General features: G+C 36.4%; 1 protein-coding gene across 1 annotated transcript in view; it reads left to right on the top strand.

Annotated features, from left to right (window-relative positions):
• LOC144964465 (E3 ubiquitin-protein ligase KCMF1-like) overlaps positions 1–13147 on the top strand; it is a 28934-nt gene extending 15787 nt beyond the window's left edge. Inside the window, exons 4-8 of the mRNA XM_078898801.1 lie at positions 520–621; positions 1670–1826; positions 2422–2521; positions 3245–3388; positions 8129–13147. Of these exons, the coding sequence (XP_078754927.1) occupies positions 520–621; positions 1670–1826; positions 2422–2521; positions 3245–3388; positions 8129–8852 (1227 nt within the window). The 3' untranslated portion in view covers positions 8853–13147. The remainder of the gene's footprint in view (positions 1–519; positions 622–1669; positions 1827–2421; positions 2522–3244; positions 3389–8128) is intronic.
• Positions 13148–14955: the final 1808 nt, after the last annotated feature.

Here is a 14955-nt window from a genome sequence, read left to right as displayed (position 1 = left end):
AAAAATTATCATGTCCCTTAAAGATTCAGAGTTGCCATGTGGGATTCTTGTTTCACTGAAGTTGAATATAAGAATGAATGGACAAAAGTGAATAAGTGTATGTATAAAGGATCACTGCTTCGTGAAAATATTGTGAACTGTCCTAAGATTAACTTCTTAACTAATTTTTATTGAGCCCAAGGCATGATCATAACCGCTTTCTTTCATCCTGTCACTCCTTCTCAGGAAACTCTTAATGACATAAGTTGTTCTCCTGTTGTGTTTAGTTTTCTACACCTTGATTTATATCAACATTAATATCTAGACTTTTTTTATTATCTCGTAATGTTTGTTGATTGTACTTACACTAACAAGAAAAATATGCTGTGGGGGTTAGAAATCCGGTATCATAAGGTCTGATGGGAAATTAAATTTGCATTGTCAATTGCTTTGAGCTTATAGGAAAACCTGAGACAATGCTATTTAACTGCAGATATCAGAGATATATTATTAATTCTAATGAAATTGATCCATTTTCAGGTTTGTCCTATTTGTGCGTCTTTGCCAGGAGGAGACCCTAATCATGTGACAGATGACTTTGCCTCCCATTTAACTGTAGAACATAGAGCAGCAAGAGATTTCATATCCTTTTATTTTTAGTATATAGTTTTTAATAGAATGCCAACCTCAAGAAAACTTCTGTCATTGTAACCACAGCAGTATCATCATTTTCATAATCCTCCTCACTCTAGGTGGGGTTCCCAACCTCCCATAGTGGGCAGGGAGGTACTTGTTTCTTCTATCCCCCTGTACCTGCTTTCTACTAATTGCTTTCTATGTTTTGGAATGGGATTACTTGGTTTTGTCCTGACCCTGACCAGAGTCCTTGGCTGGGAGGGAAACAGTCAAATGTATAGTTTTGGGAGATGATATTTTTTTTCCTTGTAAATCATCTCTCTGCTATGTGCTGTTTTTTTTTTTTTAAACATGTGATTTGTTAACATTTGAGTGTATTCCTCTTAGAGGGATCTTATGCTGGTGTCTGGATGAGATTTTAGGTAATCTCAAACTAAGTACACTGATAGTGTGCTCTTGGAATCTACATCTGTTCCCTATTTGTCCCATTCCCCTTTGTCTTACTTTTTCCTCAAGTCCTTTTAATTGTACATCTAGAATATTTTTCCTATCTAATTTTCTTCCTTTTTACTGGTGCTTATATGACCTAAATGTGTTGCAAGCGCTGTAAAACCCTTAAAAACAAACAAACCTCCTTCTCACTAGAACGTAATAACTGCCACCATCATTGTAATGTAATCTCTATCAATTTCACTGACACCTCAACATCATAATGACCACAAATTATGTTTCTAGGATGGCCTACTTCATTACAACCTCAATTTCAGGCTCTTTACTCACATTCGCTCACTGGACTCAGGTGTTAAATTAGTACTCGGCCGTTAACAGCGTTGTCTCTGTTGATTTTTTAAATGTAATATCGCCTAACAGATGTCATGTCCCTTCATAAATGTTAAACGTTGCTGTTGGCCAGGGACCCCTTGTAAAGCACTTAGAGCATGTTTAGTGGATATTGCGCTATATAAAAACTCAATTTAATTTAATTCCTGAATGCTTGTGAATGGAGTAAAGATCAGATAATTTTTTTGAAAATATATTTCTTAACTATTTGAACGATGAGTCTGCTGGTCTACGACATGCAAGACGCATTCCTTTACCAGGAAGAGGTGTTGGAGGCTCTAGGCCGAGACGAACCCAGCATTTTGGAACAATGGGATCTGCCCTTACCAGTCTTTCACCAAGTAGTCGGGAGAACATGGATCCCATAGCAGGTGGGACTAATACTTATTCATGCCTGCTGAGCTAAATATGAATTTTTAAAATGTAATCTGTACACATTTTAGAAATATCCCTAATAGACTTTGATATGCAACTGTTAAAAAGTTTTTTTTATATGTGTTATATTGCTGTATGGAAACTAGTAGTAGATATGTGTGTTCAGATATCTTACTTCGTAAAACACTTTGAGGCCTCAGCAAAGAGCACTAAACAAATATGATTGTTATTAATTTTCATGACAATGGTATTAAGGACCTAAGAATCATATTGTGCAGAATTTCGAGCCCTTTATCTTTCTCTTCCATTTTATGGGCTATTTTAGGCACCTCAAGTTTTTGCCTTTATCTTTAGTTCACCAGACATAAAATCCACTTAACTCTCTCGAGTTCATATGCATGGAAAATCGAACAAATTTGTTCGATTTTCAATGAGGGTGAACTTGAGAGAGTTAAACATTTGTGTTGGCTTTTAGAACATATTTGAGTTAAGGATCTTGCCCTTTAATATGATGGAAATAATGTGAGATTGTTTTCTTCGTGCTTTCTTTATTATTAAACATGCCTTTGATGTTCATTTGCTTTTCCCCAGAACTCTTGTCACAATTGTCCAGCGTAAGGAACAGAGCTGCAGCAGCTCAGAGTGTTTCCTCCCAGCTTCAACAATTGGAAATGCAGTTACAATCTACAAGGTACAACCTACAGTTATCTGTGTTGTCTATCTGGAATTTAGTAATGCATTTATGTCTTTTTTGGGGGTTTTTTTTGTTGGCTGAAGAAAGGTTTTGAGCCTGAAACGTTCCATGTTTGGTATTTTTGACCTGCAAATAAGTGCACATGGGCTGAGAGAGAAGCAGTCAAATGTTTAGTTAAAAGTTTTGGGAGATGATATTTCTTTCTCCCTTGTAAATCATCTCTCTGTTATGTATTGTTATATATATTTTTGTTGTTTTGAATGTATAATGTTGGTATTTGAGTGTGTTCCTCTTAGTGGGATCCTGTGCTTGTATCTGGATAAGACGTTTAGGAGATCTCAAACTATGCACAATGATAGTATGGAATCTACATCTGTTCCCTGTTTGATCCCGTCCTCTTTGTCGTATTTTTCTTGTGCGCTTTTGTGAATTTAGAATTTTAAAAAATTTTTCTTACTGGCGCTGAAATTACCTAATGTGTCGCAAGCGCCGTAGAACCCTTCAATACAACAAACAAATGTGTTATGCCAGATGATATGTTATAACTTTTTAATTCTCTCTCTCTCTCTCTCTCTCTCTCTCTCTCTCTCTCTCTCTCTCTCTCTCTCTCTCTCTCTCTCTCTCTCTCTCCGTTAAATTTTTTAATTTAGATCCGTTTTCTTTTAAGCATTGCTTTGGAATGTAATGGTTTGACTTTATTTTTTACTCCTTTATCTTAAGGCAACAACTTGAAAGATTACCCAGAAGGCAGACTGAAGCAAGCAAGCCTCCTGTGTCCAATGCATCTGCTCCTGCTCCATCAGAACCTTCTGTTGCTGCTTCTGTGTCAGCACCCAAAGTCGACTCACAGTTTCTCCTTACAAAGTAAGTTGCAACCTGGACTTTTGATAATTAAAAAAATAAAATTCCTTTTATTCATCTCATAGGGGAAATTTTGTCTAGGGTCTATTCCAAGGGAAGTCTGGAATAATCCTGGAGTCAGCCGCAAGCGGTGATCGAACTCAGTACCTTCCGGGTACGAAGCAAAGACTGTACCGCTGAGCCACACTGACTAATTTGGGGCTAATCCAATTTTTGTACCAGGATTTTGAAAAATAAAATGAGCTTTTATATAGCTCAATATCCACCTAAACATGCTCAAAGCGCTGCACAATGGATCTCTAGCCAACAACAACATTTATCTGGTAGGATGAGCACTCTCTCTCTCTCTCTCTCTCTCTCTCTCTCTCTCTCTCTCTCTCTCTCTCTCTCTCTCTCTCTCCTCTCTCTCTCTCTCTCTCTCTCTCTCTCTCTCCTCTCTCTCTCTCTCTCTCTCTCTCTCTCTCTCTCTCTCTCTCTCTCTCTCTCTCTCTCTCTCTCTCTCTCTCTCTCTCTCTCTCTCTCTCTCTCTCTCTCTCTCTCTCTCTCTCTCTCTCTCTCTCTCTCTCCTCTCTCTCTCTCTCTCTCTCTCTCTCTCTCTCTCTCTCTCTCTCTCTCTCTCTCTCTCTCTCTCTCTCTCTCTCTCTCTCTCTCTCTCTCTCTTCTCTCTCTCTCTCTCTCTCTCTCTCTCTCTCTCTCTCTCTCTCTCTCTCTCTCTTTCTTTCCAACATGCTTTATGTCTTTGTCTTGGAATGAGATTACTTGGTTTTGTCCTGGCCCTGGCCAGAGTCCTAACTGGAAGGGAAACAGTCAAATGCACAGTTATTGTTTTGGGAGATGATATTTTTTTCCTTGTAAATCATCTCTCTGTTATGTATTATTATATTTGTTATTTTGAATGTATAATGTAAGCATTTGAGTGTATTCCTCTTTGTGCCCGGATGAGACTTATAGGTGATCTCAAACTAAGTACATTGGTGGTATGCTCTTCGAATCTACATCTGATCCCTTTTTGTTCCGTTCCCCTATGTCTTACTTTTTCATGGGTGCTTTATCCCATTTTCATCCTTTTTATTGGCGCTGATATAACCTAAATGTGTTGCAAGCGCCGTAAAACTCTTAAAAACAAAACATAACCATAAAAATGGGTCAGAAATTTTAATTAATTCAAACGATATAATCAAAAATTACAGTTATCTGAGTTTATACAAATAAATGAGAAATACTGCAATAATCATCAATATTCACTGAATAGAAATATATAATTAAAAGTCATTTTGTAATGAAGCATTGTTGAGATATCTGCTCATTGTGCAGCAATATCCTTTTTTGACAGCAATAAAAAAAAGCGTAATCACCGCATTGTAGGGGGTGTGTTGATCAAATGATCAAAATGAACTGGTTTTAGTAATGGCAATTGACAATTCTTAGGTAAAGATATGTTATATGCATTCCTTTGACGTTTGTATAGATCTAAACTATATAATAATAATAATAATATTGAAGATAATGATAATAATGATTATTTTCATAAAAATAATATAGTGGCTATCACCTAAATGCCTGCTAATTTGGTAAAACGCAATAATTTCTCTTTAAAATATTATTCTAAATGCCCGTTTAAAAAGAAAAAAATGGAATTCACCTAAATGTCCACTCTGACAGAAATAAAATTTAAAAAAAGAAAGAATAAAGAATTTTACTGAATCATTTGCGGCCAAAGAATTGACTCATCACCTGTTTCCGAGAGTTTTATTTAAGTTCCCAACGCCCCAAATTACTATCAATTCGTTTCATATAATTTATTCCTCTCCACTCCACGCTCTCCAGCAATTTCCTTCCATGTCCCTCAAACTGTTTTCTTTCCATGGAGCGTCCAATCAGCTTTTTACAATTGCCCATTTCCAATTGGCTGCTGAATAAGGACAATTCTAATTTCAATTGTTCACCAGTCGGTCATCAGCAAAGTCAAGAAAGCTCCTCCTACTCAAATCACACATACCCACAAATATGATAGGCCTTGTCTATCTTCCCTCAACCCTGTTGACTGTACAACGAGTCAACATAAAAGAATATCGCGATGAGGTGCGAATCGTGAAGATGGCATGACGTAGCTGGTAATAGGTTCAGAGAGAACTGATGAGAGATTAAACTGAGGTGGTAGAATGAAAATTGTTTCATGGTAAAACGTTGCGTAAATTAGTTTTATGTACACCAACACATACACATACACACACCCCCCCCCCTCTCTCTCTCTCTCTCTCTCTCTCTCTCTCTCTCTTTCTCTCTCTCTCTCTCTCTCTCTCTCTCTCTCTCTCTCTCTCTCTCTCTCTCTCTCTCTCTCTCTCTCTCTCTCTCTCTTTTGGATAGGACACCAATCAGCAGCAAAGTACATACTTCTCAGATCTAAAAGACTTAGCATCCCAATCACTGCTGGTTGGGTTCAGAAATAAAAGTTCAACCTAACCCGGGATCGATTCCACCTCCTTTGCATATGAGGCGAATGATCTGCCAACTGTGCGATCAGGATCATCACCATTTTGTGATTCTGTGTGTGTGTGTGTGTGTGTGTAAGTGTGTATTTCAAACGTCTTCATTCTTGATTGGCCACACCCCGATAAAATGTGGCTGAGCATTGCATAACATTGTCATTTAACAAAGTCAAGCGGTGTTGAGCGTAGTCAATGACCGACTAGGTAACCATGATCGAAAAATTCTATCCCTGGCGTTACGACCTTAAGTACGGTATTTAATAACACTAATACCAATCACATGAGAAGGTGTCTAGTGTCAAATGTTTTAATTTAGTTCTGTGACAAAAAAGGACGCCTAGCAGACAACTTGTACTTTTTGAAATGGAAAGTTGGTTGATAATGGGCTGCTTGTGAAATAAATGAACCATCGCAGATAGCAATAATCAGTGTGAATCGATTGAAATGTGTGATATAATTGTTCATATAAATATGAGTTTATTTATCTTACTCTTGATCACCATTGTACTGTTGCTACTACTACTACTACTACTACTACTACTACTACTACTACTACTACTACTACTACTACTACTACTACTACTACTACTACTACTACAGTAGTACTTCAGGCAAACTGGTTTCACCGGCCTGTCTATCAGGCAAATTGATCCTCATTAACTTTCACCCATGGTTGGGAATGATAATGACAATAAGACTCATGGTAACTCATCGTTATCATTATTACTACCACAATCGCCACCACCACCACCACTGCTATAACTACTGCTAACACTACTACGATTACTACTATTACTGTGCTATCATCATCATCACCATAAAACAACAACAATAACAACGTTATCATCACCATTGGATTCTTATGTCTCTGGAGTTTGTCTGAAGACGGGACTATTTTGTTTGCCAACAAAGAATTAGACAAGATGTGTTTACACATTATTTGTGCAAAAACCTGTCATTACAAATCGTTGAAATAAATGCTATATTAAAAGTAGATTATTACTCTTATATTTACTACCATGTGTTATGGTAACAAAACTCAGATAACATCAATTTGAATTTTTTAAACAGATTAAAATATTTTTCAGGTTAATTTTAAATAGAAAAATATACATTTTTCAAGAAAGAATTAAGTATACTCACCATTTCTTGATATCAATGAAAATAATTGCGTCTTGAAGATGAAAATGTGGCCGTTTTATCCATATAAAATAGAAAAATATAGGAGAAGTGTACGGTCAGCAATTGCAGTGTAAAAATGAACAATTTTACAAAATCTGTCTTATAGCCTGACTGACACTGAAATCCAAGCGGTGCATTCTACCTGAAGGGATATATAAAAGCCAGTTCTCACGTTCTGGACATCTGTTATGACATAACCACACTGTGGTCTCCCCATTATTTATCGACGATGGGTTGTTTCCATTGGGGGTGAGATGGTAGTAAACTAAAGTGAAAGATATCTGGTGTAATAAACAGCCGTAACATAAGTGCTGATAAGATGAATCTAAAAACTGTCCTCTCATTCATCTTGATACAGGTCTGTGTCCTAAACCTTACCTGCCAACTCTTCCACTTTTGGTGGAATCATTCCTATTTTCACTCTTCCTTTTCTACAATTCCGGCATTATCTCTAAAATTACGATTTTCAAAAATAATAATTATGATGTGATGGTAAAAAGAACAAAAAGGAGGAGTGTGGGTGGGGGTATAAAAAGTGAATTTTTTTTTTAATGATTTACAAAATTGAATTAAGTAGGAAAATTAATTGTACTCCTTTCCCAATTCCCCATTCCATTACCTAATACATATTATATATTATATGTAGTTTTGCCACCTGTGCCAGAATAATGTCTTTGTTTGTTTGGTGGCAAAGTTGGTGGTCATTTCGATACAGAATTATCCATAAATAAATTCCTATTTTTTGTATCAAATTCCCATTTTCTGACCTTCTGATTCCTCTTTTGGAATATGAAAGGTTGGCAGGTCTGCCTAAACTGTCAGTAAAGTATCACAAATTATGTAATTGTGCTCCTGCATACAAAGTTTTCATTGGAATTCAGTGGTCCATTGAAAGCCGCTTAATTTAGAGAATATTTGAAGAACAGTTCCCCTTTTAATTGAGTGGTTTGATCTGTATTTTTCTTTGCTCTTCTTTAAATTTAAATTTTCCCCTCTTTCAAAAGTTAAACGCAGTTCTTTTACGTGTAAACCTGATGGAATTTTTTTCTTTCTTGTCTTTCTCTCTTTACAGATTGTGTACTGAAAATAGTGGTCCCAATCGGATAGTAAATACTGCAGACAGTGATACTTCTCAACGCAATATGTTTGTTCAAGAACTGTTATTGGCAACCTTAACGGAGCAATTAAATTTGGTAACGGAAGGCCCTGGAGAGGAAACAACCTTGTTGGACTCTTTGGTGAGGTCACACTCACTCGAAGGGGGAGAGGAGCAAAATGGTGATAACAGTGCTGTGGTGCATAAAGAAAACAGAAATAGCCAAGACTCCAGGCACAACAACAAACAGTCAAAGGTGAAATCCTCTGAAAACAGGGGAAGTGGAGGAGGAGGAGCTGGTGGTGGAGGAGTTATAGGAGCAGTGGGGACGCAGGGTAAATCCCTTTCAGAACATGGGAGCGCCCATTCTTTAACATCGGGGGGGAATAGCAACAGGAGCTGTTACGGGACAACAATGACAACATCCCCTTCTTCCACAACATCCCCTCCCTCAGCCTCTGCTGGAAGTCCGCGTCAAGTTTGTAGTCCAATAACTGTCCCGAATAGTGTTAGTGTACAGCACAGTAATGTCGGGATGTCGTCATCCGTGTCAGGGAGAGCTTCTGCTGCTGCAACCGCCTCGCTTTCAGGTAGGGACAGGGAAAGAGCAGCCCTCAACCCTGCCACAGCAAAACGTAGTATGCTTAAACACATGCCACATCAACGAGGGGCCTCGGACACGGACCCTCCGCCCCATTAATCACACACCTATAACACATGCACGACTGTGACTCGCATAACAATCACACCTTGTGGACTTTCATTTAAAAAAAAAAAAAATTCTCTTGTTATTAATGAATGAATGAGGAGATATGCATTCAATTTGCCATTCTTGTAAATTATCATTTTTAAAAACAAATTTCCTATTTTGAATCCAGGCAAAATGATTACGTTGTTCGATTTCTGTCATGTCACTCACAATTGTAAAGTAAAATAGGAATGACCTTCACTTATTTATTTTTTTTCTCCCAGGACTAATGGGTTTGGTTTTGTTTTTTCTCATCTCTTGCCCAAACAACAACAATGTTGAAGTAAATGATCATAGTGAATTTAAACATAGGTGGGAATTCCCCTATTTTATGGTCTTTCCAGCTGAAATAGAATTTTAAAAAGAATTGACATTTTATGCTATAGTGTTAATCAGACATGGAGACAATTAAACAGTACATTTGAGGCGGAATCCAAAATACATTGTTTTACATCAGACTTCTCGAATTAAACATTTTTATTTAGAGAGGCATTTGTATATCTCCACTCCCAATAAATGACTTATCTGGGGTTTTTGGGTGGGGGTATTTTTTATATTTTTCAAAACACGGTTATATTTCCACCTATGCTTGATTCGGGATCTTGTGGATGTTTTATATATTCCAATTTTTTTATTTTTTTTATAGGGACGGATACTGGATAAAGTAGATAATTGTTTCTAGAAAATCCATCAACATGTTGATTAATTTATCACAGCCAATACCAATCCAATACAGTTTGCATATTTTCCCCTTTCTAAATAAGATAAACATCTACTTTTGTATTTGTATTTATATTTAAAGAGTAATTTGCTTCTTTTGTTGTTTGAAGTGGGTTACTCGTGTATTCTGAATAAACCTGATTTGTACATAAACGCTGTCCCCATCTCCCATCTATCCACTTGAAACAAATCAATAACAATATCTGTTGTCCTGTGTTATGTATGTAGATCTATATTATTATTATTACTAAGTTATCACAATTTCTTAGGTATTGTTCTAAAACAAGAATTCATTTTATTCCTGTTGTCGATGTTGATTTGTTGGCCTCCTTCGATGAATATGATCTGGTGGCCGGTTGGAAAACTTTAAACCTGTGATATACTGTGGAAGAGCTTGACCTTTTATTATTAATTAAGCTTATCATTATTTTCTAAAATTTCTATTTTTATTATATAAAAAAAAGGTGTTTGTTTTTGGGGGGGCGGGGGGGGTTTAAAAATTATTTATTAGTATGTTGTGTATTTTGCTTATTCTTTGTTTTAGTTTACTGATTTAATGCTAGGAATTCTATTGGAAAATACTTTGCAGTCAGAATGACAAGTGATCACTCCTGCTTTATATTTATACATTCATGTATGCGTCATTTCTATTTTACATTCTTCAATGATGATCAAAATGTCAATCAATGGTTGAAATATTTTTTGGTTTAGTATGTGTTTTTAAGACCTCGAAATTAAAACTCTAAAACAAAGAAATATAATATAATAATTATTTTTTTTAATAATAAAAATGACGGATAAGGAAATTATGTGATTAACATAATATGTGTCTACAGCTCATTGTGAAGTAAACTTTGAATACTATAAAACTGATTGTTGCTCATTAAATCTACATCATAGAGGAGCATTTTTTTAAAAAGTTAAGTATAGTTATAAGATATTCTAACATCAGTCCTGTTTTGTTTGAATGATTAAATTGTATTCACTAAAAGTGGAAATTTTCTAACTTATAAATTTTCATTTCACAGTAATTTATAACACCAATACATCTGCCTTAAAGTTTATTGTAATTCTTTCAGTTGTTTTTTTTTGTTTGTTTTTTTTTTTTTTAAGGTCGGCCACGCTTCCACATGTTTTTCATTCTTTTCACTGTTTAACTATCTGTCTTCTCTCTCCCATAGTGGGCAGGGAGGTACTTATTGTGTCTTCTATCCCCCTATATCTGTTTTCCAACTTGCATTCTGTCTTTGTCTTGGAATGAGATTGCTTGGTTTTGTCCTGGCCCCGGTCGGGGTCCTGGCTGGGAGGGAAACAGTCGAATGCATAGTTATTGTTTTGGGAGATGATATTTTTTTCCTTGTAAATCATCTCTCTGTTATGTATTATTCTATTTGTTCTAATTTATAATGTAAGCATTTGAGTGTATTCCTCTTAGTGGGGGCCGTGCTTGTGTCCGGATGAGACTTATTGGTGATCTCAAACTAAGAACATTGATGGTGTGCTCTTGGAATCTACATCTGATCCCTATTTGTTCCCAGTTCCCCTTTTTCTTACTTTTTCTTGGATGCTTTAATTGTAATTCTAGAACTTTTTACTGTCCCATTTTCTTCCTTTTTACTGGCGCTGATATAACCTAAATGTGTTGCAAGCGCCGTAAAACCCTTAAAAACAAACAAAAAACAAACTATCCCGTTTTTTTCCTTTTTACTGGCGCTGATATAACCTAAATGTGTTGCAAGTGCCGTAAAACCCCTAAAAACAACAAACAAACAACATATGTCTTCTCTGCCAAATGAATGACAAACGTTGTGGTATTGTTATACTCTTAATTTAATATTATACATTTTAACTTTTTTTTTTTTTTTTTAACTGTATTTCCATGCAGTATCATTATTCTGTTAATTGTCTGTGTGTGTGTGTGTATTTGTGATTGGTCGAGTCAGTGTGGGTGAAATAATTCTTTGTTTCTTCTTTTAAAAATAAAAGAAATACTATAGTGGTGTAAATCATGGGTCTCAAATTTTCGCTATTTCAAGTTCTCCGTTATTTTCTTCCGCTTGGGCTCCAGGCCTTCAGTAGTATCTATACATCTCATTCAAGTCATTGTAAGCAGTCTGGTTGCAAGGGACTTGTCCATGTTTATTAGTTCTTTAACAATTTTTCCTTTTGATAGTATGATTTGTATGTTGATAGTTGTATATTTTACCAGTATTGTCCATAATAGGGGCATATTGCTACATGTTATTTATGATGAAACACGTGTTCCACTGAAGTGTTCCTCTCCCTTTTTGAAAATTCTGATTTGAGACCCATGATAAATGGATGGCTGGATGCTTTGAGACTAAGGGTAAATGGATGGCTGAATGCTTTGAGACCCATGGTAAATGGATGGCTGGATGCTTTGAGACCCATGGTAAATGGATGGCTGAATGCTTTGAGACCCGTGGTAAATGAATGGCTGGATGCTTTGAGACCCATAATAAATGGATGGCTGAATGCCTTGAGACCCATGGTAAATGGATGGCTGGATGCTTTGAGACCCATGATAAACGGATGGCTGGATGCTTTGAGACCCGTGGTAAATGGATGCTGGATGCTTTGAGACCCATGATAAACGGATGGCTGGATGCTTTGAGACCCATGGTAAATGGATGGCTGGATGCAAGCATGAAGTTGTGGCCAATCAGAGTACGACAGCTGATGTGCATGGTGTAGTGATGTTAGAATGGACTCGACTTGGCATGAAAGGCGTTTGCTCTATAAATGCTTTGTAGTAATCTATTTGTATGAATCTTGTGATAGCAGTCTTCTGTATCGCTATTTATTACTTCTGTCATATTGATACAGACACAACTTTGGGTCGTTATTTTTAGAGGAATCGATCTTTGTGATGACTAAATTATATCCTGGTCGTCCAGATGAATGTTCTCTTTTGCTCATTTCTGTTGATTTTCTGAATCCGTATGTGTTTTAATTGAATGTTGTTTGGTTCATTTTTGTTTGTTTGTTTTTCTAATAGCACATACCAACCGTCATGGGTATTCATATTTATCTAGTTGTATTGAATTAGTGGGTAGAGAGAGAGGCATTTCATAAATAGTGGTTATGGTTGTTTTGTTGTTTTTTTTGCCTTTTTTTTTTTTTTCATTTTTTATATTTTTTTAGGGTTTTTATCTTAAATGGTATTAGTTCACGATAAGACTCTAAATAAACATAACATGTGTATAATTCTACCAGATTTAAGTGGCCTTTAATAGGCTCCGCGCTCTAAATAATCATAATGTTATAGGAATAATCTTTTTCTCCCCTAATGTTAATTGAAAATGATCGAGATTGCAATATCTAGACTATGTGTGTCAAATGCAGACTGCAAATTGACTCTTGTATTCTGTAAACAGATGCATGTTTTGGAATCAAGTTTGTTTGTTATTTTTAATTTATTTTTTTTAATTGTGAAAATGAGAGGAAATTATTTCTTAAGCTACTTGTTCTCATTATAATGAATAAAATGTGTACACTTTGCTTCATCCATCTGTTGATTGCCATTTATAAATTCTTTTCGTGTTAATCTATTGATACATGGCTGGGTTGATTTTTGTTTGTTTGTTGTTTTTAAGGGTTTTACGGCGCTTGCAACACGTCTAGGTTATATCAGCGCCAGTAAAAAGGAAGAAAATGGGATAGAAAGTTCTAGAATTACAATTAAAGCAGCCAAGAGAAAGCAAGACAAAGGGGAACTGGGAACAAATAGGGATCAGATGTAGATTCCAAGAGCATACCACCAATGTACTTAGAGATCACCTAAAAGTCTCATCCAGACACAGGCACAGTCCCCACTTAGAGGAATACACTCAAATGTTTACAAATAAAATACATATAATACATAATACAGTGCATAACAGAGAGATGATTTACAAGGAAAAAAATATCATCTCCCAAAACAATAACTATGCATTTGACTGTTTCCCTCCCAGTCAAGGACTCCGGCCAGGGTCGGGACAAAACCGAGCAATCTCACACCAAGACAAAGACAGAAAGCAAGTTGGAAAACAGATATAAGGGGATAGAAGACACGGTAATTACCTCCCTGTCCACTGTGGAGGTAGGGAACCCCACCCAGGGGTTGGTTTTTAATCATTTCCCATGGTGGGTAGAAGGTCACTTGCTGGGTGGGGTTCCTGACCTCCCATAGTGGGCAGGGGGGTACATACTGTGTCTTCTATTCTCTTATAACTGTTTTCCAACGGGCTTTCTGTCTTTGTCTTGGAATGAGATTACTTGGTTTTGTCCTGGCCTGAGTCCTACCTGGGAGGGAAACAGTCAAATGCATAGTTATTGTTTTGGGAGATGATATTTGTTTCCTGTAAATCATCTCTGTTATGTATTATTATATTTGTTATTTTCAATGTATAATGTAAACATTTGAGTGTATTCCTCTGTTGGATTTTGTGCTTGTGTCCGGATGAGACATAGGTGATCTCAAACTAAGTACATTGGTGATATGCTCTTGGAATCTACATCTGATTCCTATTTGTTCCCAGTTTCCCTATGTCTTACTTTTTCTTCGGTGCTTTAATTCTAATTCTAGAACTTTTTACTATCCCATTTTCTTCCTTTTTACTGGCGCTGATATGACCTTAATGTGTTGCAAGCGCCGTAAAACCCTCAAAAACAAAACAAAATAAGGTCACTTGCTGTGCCTGGGTGCGATTCCTGACCTTCCTTAGTGGGCAGGGAGGCACTTACTGAGTTCTTCTGTCCCCTTATATCTGTTTTCCAACATACTTTCTGTCTTTGTCTTGGAATGAGATTACTCGGTTTTGTCCTGGCCTTGGCCGGATACCATGACTGGAAGGGAAACAGTCAAATCTATAGTTCGAGTTTTGGGAAATGATATTTTCTGTCTTGTAAATCATCTCTCCGTTATGTACTTAAATAGTATGTTTTGTTTACGTATTGTATATGATTTGTAAACATTTGAGTGTGTTCCTCTTTGTGAGGAATTATGCTCATGTCAGGTTGAAACATTTAGTTGATAAAATAGTGTGCTCTTGGAATCTACAATGTTCCCTATTTGAACTAATTCCCCTTTGTCTTTACTTTTTCTTGGGTGCTTTAATTGTAATTCTAGAACTATATACTCTCCCATTTTCTTCCTTTTTACTGGCGCTGATATGACCTAAATGTACTGTACTGTGATAGTTTTCTTGGAATCTATATCTGTTTCCTATTTGAACCAATTCCCTTTTGTCTTACCTTTTCTTGGGTGTTTAAATTGTAATTCTAGAACTTTTTACTATCCAATTTTCTTCCTTTTTTACAGGAGCTGATATGA

The sequence above is a fragment of the Berghia stephanieae genome, chromosome 2 (assembly GCF_034508935.2).
Source record: "Berghia stephanieae isolate SIO BIC M18660-M18661 chromosome 2, UCSD_Bste_1.3, whole genome shotgun sequence".
NCBI classification, from domain to species: domain Eukaryota; kingdom Metazoa; phylum Mollusca; class Gastropoda; order Nudibranchia; family Aeolidiidae; genus Berghia; species Berghia stephanieae.
The sequence above is the reverse complement of the archived record's forward strand: the minus strand, read 5'-3'. Positions and strand labels throughout refer to the sequence as shown.